Consider the following 6665-nt stretch of genomic DNA (forward strand, 5'->3'; position numbering starts at 1 on the left):
GGAGGGATTTATTCCAGGGGGGAAGGGTGCAGGTATCCCCGTGGAGGGGGAATCCATTCTGGGGGGGTTAGTAGAAGTGTCCCCGGAGGGGGGGGATTCGCTCTCGAGGGGCTCTGAGGAGAGCAGGACACGCTGGGCTTCGAAATGACACCCTGGGATGGCACCCACGGGGCTGGGGACACCCACGAGAGGGGACACCCACGAGACGGGACACCCACGGGACTGGGGACACCCACGGGGCTGGGGACACCCACGGGGCTGGGGACACCCACAAGGTTTGGTGGCACCCGGAGCAGGGGGCGAGGGATTCCCAACCGTGGATCCCAAAGGCGATGGAGGACGAGGAGGAGGCAGGAGGCAGGACATGACTTTTATTAACCATTAGAAACCATAAGAAACCACATTATTCCTTAAAGTTTTACATCCAGTAGTTGCTGGGGTGTTTTAACTCTTCCCCCGATCCTCTCAGGCTGGAGGAGCCGCTGGATTGGGAAGGACTGGGGGGAACGGGTGTCCCCACGGCCCCTCCCGACCCCCGGGACAGCTTCGCTTTGGAGAAGGAACTTTGGAGAAGCAGCAGCTTTGGATCCGATCTGGGACCTCTGAGAAAGCAGCATTTGGGTTTCAAGGGGCGGAAAGAGCGGCCCGCGGCCTCCCCGCTGTGTTTCCCGCGGATCCCTCGGGGTGTGGAGCAGCGGGAGGAGGATGCGGGAGAGCCACGAGGATGCTCCGGGCCGGGAAAACACGTCAGGGACCCTCCCAAAACCGAACTGGGCTTTGCTTTCTCTGAAACGCCCCCAAACCTCCTCCAGCCGAGAAGGTTGAGGGGGGTTCCCTTCTCCAGCAAACCCCGGGTTCCTCCCGGCGAGCCCAGAGCGGGAGGAAGCGGGGTTGGAAAGCTTGGAAAATCCCTGCGGTTCGGCTGGGAAGAGGGAAAACCAAAGCAAAGCGAGTCCCGAAGGGGGTTTTGGGGCAGGATTCCACGCCCGGGAGGGGGCACGGCTGCCCCGCCGCCCGCAACCCCCGCCCGCCGGGAGCGGGACCGGCGGGATAAATATAAATTAAGTGACGGGGGGGAGGGCGAAGGGTCCCGGCAAATCCCAAACCTCACACGCGGCGTTGGGGTGTCGGGGTTGGAGCACCCCGGGAGCACCCGGAGAATTCCAGGGAGAAGAACGGAGATGTTGGCGGCGAGCCGTGCTCTGAGCCGGGGGGGTCGGGGGGGCTCGGGACCCCCAACCAAACCCTGTCCCTGCTCCTGCCTCAGTTTCCCCACCTGCGCCGGGGATGCCGACCCCCCCCGAGCTCCAAAGGGAGGGAACAATAAATACTATTTCATAGAAAGGCTCCGTTTTGAGGAAAAAAAAATAAAAATCACCGAAACCTTCTCATAAAATCATTTATTTTAAATATTTCCCTGCAAACCCCGGGAACGCGCGGGCTGGGAGCTGCGTCCCCGTGCGGGAGCGGTCCCGGCGGAGCAGCAGCCCGGGGAGGACGCCCAGTGTTAATTATCGTTGTTAACTAATGAAGGGCGGCGGGAGGGGGCTGCGGCCCCCGGGTTTGGGGGGTGCGGGGGGGTGTGAGCCCCCATGGCAGCTCCTGGGCTTGGGGAGGGGGCTCAGGGCGTCCCCCCGATCCCGTCACAGCGATGACCCCTCAGAGCGTCCTGCCAAGGCCGCGCTGGCACCACGGACCCGCCCTCCCCCAGCAGGGGCCGGGGGGGCCGCGCTGCCCCTGTCCCCAAAGGCCACCTCACGCAACGCCCCTCTGGTTCTCGCCCCCACGGAGCCACATCGTGCCCGAGGCCGGATCCTGCCCCGCGGGAAGCCTCCGGGATCAGGTGCCGGGCGGGAAGAGGCCGCCCGGGGGGCTCAGCCCCTCTCTGGGATGGACCCCGGGGCTGCCGGGGGTGGGATCGAGGTGTGTGTGGGGTGTTGCGAGGCCCGTGCTCAGGGTGGGGCTCCCCGCGCTGCCCGCGCCGAGCGCTCAGCACCCCGCGGTGGGTCTGGGGGTGCTTCGGGCTCCCGGTGGTGGCAAAGACCCGACCCAGAGGGGCAGATCCCAGTGTCACAACTGTCCACGACTCTGCCACGTCCCCCTCGGGGGGTTTCCTTGGGGGGGCTCAGGACGGTGGCCGGTCCCCGGCTCCCCACAGCCCCCTCGGGGAGGTCGGAGGGGGTCCCTGAGGGATTTGCCGGGCTGGGACGGCACCGAAGCGGGTGCAGGGCGGTGCTTTGGCTCTGCAGGAGCAGAGGAGGAGCCTGGGGATGTCCCACGAGTAGGGGCAGCGTCTTGGTCCGATCACAGGGACCCCTGGGGGGTTGGGGACATCACCCAACCCCTGGACCCGGCGGACCTCCCTCAGCTGTGCCCTCGGAGGACCAGTATCCCACGGGAGCAGCGCCTGGAGCCCACGGCCACCGGGATGCTGCGAGGAGACCTCAGGCAGGACACGCAGCCCTTCGCAGGTGGAGAAACTGAGGCCCGACCCTCGTCCAGGGACACCCCGGCCCGGCGGGGACAGAGCCCGGCGCCACCCCGCGCTCTCCCTTTTGGGGTGCCCTCCTGCCCCCCGGGGTGACCCCAACACCGCAGACCCCGGGGGGACAGTCCAGGGGGATCAGAGCTCCGCGGGCCCACCCGTGAGAGGCACCGAAAGCCCAGGGGGCAGCGTCGACCCCCCGACCCCCCCCCGAGCTGCCGCTGTCCCGGCACGGACCGCGGGCGGTACCTGGAGGGGGTGCGGCGGCAGGTCCAGCGGCGTCGGTGAGGGACGGGGCAGCACCGGTGACACGGGACCCCCGGGGACCCCCCCCGTGTGACATCCAGGGCTCCGGCCTGGGGCGGGGGCCGGGCGTGCGCGGCCCCCCCGCGCGTGCACATTCCCACCGGGACGAACCATCTCCCGCATCCCACGAGCCCAGCGAGGCCCCGGCGCCGGGTGCGGGGGGCGCGGGGGGCGCAGGGGACGGCGGAGGGGGGGGACACCTTTTGACACTCGTTTTGATTTAAGGGCTCGGCTTCTTGCTGGGTATAGAATTGTCTTTCCTCTCCAGCCGCGTGTAAGGCTCGAAGGCGGAGGTGCCCAGTCCGTACGCGCCCGGCAGGTCGTGCAGGCTGCCCAGCAGCGGCCCCCCGAAGCACAGCGGCCCCCCCGGCAGCCGCGGCGAGGAGGAGGAGGAGGAGGACGAGGAGGCGAGAGACGGGACCTGCAGGCTGAAGGCTGCCGGGGCCGGGGGGCTGCTCCCGCCGCCCAGCCCGGGGGACGCGGGGCCCGGCGTGGCCAGGCCGGAGCCGCTGCCCGCGGGGCTGGCGAGGGGGTTGGAGGCGGGGGACAGGAGGCTGGGGGGGGCCGGCACCGACAGCAGCCGGCCCTGCTCCAGCAGCCGGAGGATGTTGCAGGTGGCGAAGGACTCGGAGGTGGTGGAGGAGCGTTTCTCAGAGTCCCTGCTCTGGTCCTTCTTCTGCTTCGTGCGGCGGTTCTGGAACCAGACCTTGACCTTGGGGGGGGGAGCGGGGGGACGGGATGGGGAGGGAGGGGGGACAGAAAGGCACGGACGGAAAGAGAGCGCGGGGGGGCCGGGGAGAGAGAGGCGAGAACCAGGAGAGAGTGAGAGATACGAGAAAGAGAGAGAGACGTATTAAAATAAACGCCCAAGCGAGATCCATCCTCCGCCGGGGGAACTGCGCAGAGCCGCCCCCGCCTGCCGCTCCCGGGGAGAGCGAAATTCCTGCAGCGCCGGGAGGGAGCGGGACAGGAGCCTGGGGCTGGGACCCTGGGGATGGGAGCCCAGGGACGGGAGCCTGGGGATGGGACCCTGGGGCTGGGAGCCCAGCGAAGGGCGCCTGGGGAGGAGAGCCCAGGAACTGAACTCTTGGGAACGGAAGCCTGGGGATGGGACCCCGGGGATGGGACCCCAGGGATGGGACCCCAGGGATGGGACCCCAGGAACGGGACCCCAGGGACGGCACTCGGGACAGGAGCCCAGAGTTGGGAACCCGAGGACGGGCCCCCAGGGACAGGAGCCTGGGGATGGGACCCCATGGGTGGGACCCCAGAGATGGGACCCTGGGGACGGTAGCCCGGAGTGCAGAGCCCGGGGCTGAGCCCCCTCGCCGTGCCCGGCTCTGCCCTGTGCTGGTTCTCCCGGGGATGCTGAGCTACGGGACGTGCTGGGTTCTCCTCGCAGATGCTCTTCAGACCCGAATTTATGTCCCCACCTGCAAACCCTTCCCTCGCCGGGGCAGGGGGAGGGTCCCCGGCCGTGCTGGGGTCCCCGTGAGGGGACAGGGTGGCTCCTGGTGGCCCTGGATCTCTGGGCACGGACCCAGCTGGGGACACCCCCCCCCAACCTGCCTCTGGCCACGGTCAGGAACGAGCCCAGGCTGAAGCCCCGCGGGATCCCCCTGCCCCAAAACTGCCCCTGCCTCCCTCGGGTGGGACCCGGCCCCCAGCCCGCGGGTCCCCCCCTGAGCTGGGAGGGCAGCCCCCCTTCCCTCCCTCCCTGGCAGAGCAGAGGGGGAGAGAGAGACAGAGAGAGGCGTGAGGGACAGACAGACAGACGGAGACGGAGGTGAGGGAAGGAGACGGATGGGAAGACACTCGGATTAGAGCGCGGTGGGCGGGGGGCGGCACGAGCGGGGCCGGGCCGGGCGCTGGCGGGACCCCGGGGTAAGACACGGCCGGGCCGCGTCCCCCCCGCTCCGGGGCCAGCAGGTCTCGGACCCCTCGGAGTCATCGGAAGCTCGCGGGGGCAGGACAGTCCCTCGGTGGCACGGCCCTCACGCGTCCCCAGCACAATAGAGCCACAGTGCAGAGCTAATGGAGCGTGGGGGTGGAGGAGGTCCCGGCGCCCCGGCCCCTTCCCAGGGACACAACAGAGGAGCTGCCGCCGGCCCGGGCGGCTGGAGGCTGGGGAGGAGCTCCCGGGCAATGGGGGACACCAGGACCGCGGGGCCAGCACCCCCTGGGACCACCGGTGCTGCCGGCCGATGCCCTACCCCCCTCGTCCCACGTGGAAGCTCCCAAGGGCCTCCCCTGCCCACACACACCCGCACAGGGAATGTCCCTCCCTGCCCCAGGGCGGCTGGCACAGCCCGGCCGGGCCCCCAGGGCTGATGTCCCCACCCCACCGCCCCCGTGTCGCTCCATGCTGGCAGTCGGGGTGGTTTTGGGCACAGTCCTGTGTCCCTGGGCATGGCCTGAGGCAGAACTACCATCCCACCAGCTCCTCCCGTGGGGACCTCCTGGAGCTGCCGAATCCTGGGCAGTGCAGACCCCAAACACGCAGTGGGTGGGGACAAACAGGGCCCACAGAGCCCCTCAAACCAGCTCAGCAGTGACACCTTAACGAAGGCCCAGCACAAATCCAACCAGGAACACACAGCCCTGGCACTCTCTGCTCCAAACATCCCCCAGGCAGCAACTCCGGAAGAGCAGGAGCTCAAAAAAATCCCCATCAGTGGGATTATGTCCTCAGGGATGGGCAGGAAGAGCCCACGGATCAGGTCTGGCATCTCCTGGGTGCAGCTGCCCCACCCCTGTGCCGGGGAGATCAGAGAGGATGGGATGTGCTGGATCCCACCCTCTGGGCTGAGGGGCACTTCCAGCCCTGAGCCCCAAACCAGGGGATGCTCCAGAGTCCCCCTGACACAGCCCCTGCCCAGGGACACCTCCCACCAGCCCAGGCTGCTCCAAGCCCCGTCCAACCTGGACTTGGGCACATCCAGGGGCAGCCACAGCTTCTCTGGGCAACCTGGGCCAGGGCCTCTCCATCCTCACAGCCAGGAATTCCTTCCCAATATCCTTCCCAATATTCCTTCCCAATTCCTATCCCAGTATCCAGCCTGACACCAGGGATCAGTTCCCTCTCTCACTGCTGTCGGAAGAAGCCACCCGAGCAGAGCCACAGCCCCGACACATCGGAGCAGGAGCCTCCTGAGCATCCCGAAGGAAGGACCAAATCCCTCAGGAAGAGGTGGGTGCAGCTGATCCCACTGTGCAGCATCGGCTGGGGCAGGAAAGGGAACAGCCACAGGGGTTCAGGGAACGCAAGGACTTGGGGACATCAGGTGGGGTCAGCAGGTATGGGCTGGAAACCCCTCAAGGCAGGAGCATGGAGGGACAGTGGAAGGGGGAGTGGCTTCCCAGTGCCAGAGGGCAGGGTTAGATGGGATATTGGGAAGGAATTCCTGGCTGGGAGGGTGGGCAGGCCCTGTCCCAGGTTGCCCAGAGAAGCTGTGGCTGCCCCTGGATCCCTGGAAGTGTCCAAGGCCAGGCTGGAGCAACCTGGGCTCGTGGAAGGTGTCCCCGCCCATGGCAGAGGGTGGGACTGGGTCCCTTCCCTCCCAAACCATTCCATGACTGAAGATTCTGACAAGGGGTTCCAGTGTGGAAGGGTGGAAATATGCTCCTTACACAAAGAGGATCCACTGGGTTCCCCCTTCCCAGTGCTGTCCCGGCACCGAGCCCCTTCCCAGCTGGAATATCCTGTGCTCCCAGTGCTGTGCTCCCCAGCTCTGGCTGATGCCACCGGGGGTGATGCACCTGCACTTGCAGGCACAGACAGAAACACGTTCTGGGGCCCTCCCTGCCCTCCCTCTGCACCCCACCCTCTCCCAGGAGGTTCTCCCACCCCGGACTCCCCTCTGTGGCTCTTCCA

At 67.7% G+C, this 6665-nt stretch overlaps 2 protein-coding genes across 2 annotated transcripts in view; both read right to left on the reverse strand.

The window, feature by feature from the left end:
• The window catches only part of ATP6V1B1 (ATPase H+ transporting V1 subunit B1), a 24775-nt gene extending 21861 nt beyond the window's left edge, over positions 1-2914 (reverse strand). The window contains exon 1 of the mRNA XM_017839458.1: positions 2893-2914. Within this exon, the coding sequence (XP_017694947.1) occupies positions 2893-2914 (22 nt within the window). The remainder of the gene's footprint in view (positions 1-2892) is intronic.
• A 68-nt stretch (positions 2915-2982) lies between these two features.
• VAX2 (ventral anterior homeobox 2) overlaps positions 2983-6665 on the reverse strand; it is a 28697-nt gene continuing 25014 nt past the window's right edge. The window contains exon 6 of the mRNA XM_017839459.1: positions 2983-3503. Within this exon, the coding sequence (XP_017694948.1) occupies positions 3012-3503 (492 nt within the window). The 3' untranslated portion in view covers positions 2983-3011. The remainder of the gene's footprint in view (positions 3504-6665) is intronic.

The sequence above is a fragment of the Lepidothrix coronata genome, unplaced genomic scaffold (assembly GCF_001604755.1).
Source record: "Lepidothrix coronata isolate B3197 unplaced genomic scaffold, Lepidothrix_coronata-1.0 Scaffold421, whole genome shotgun sequence".
NCBI classification, from domain to species: domain Eukaryota; kingdom Metazoa; phylum Chordata; class Aves; order Passeriformes; family Pipridae; genus Lepidothrix; species Lepidothrix coronata.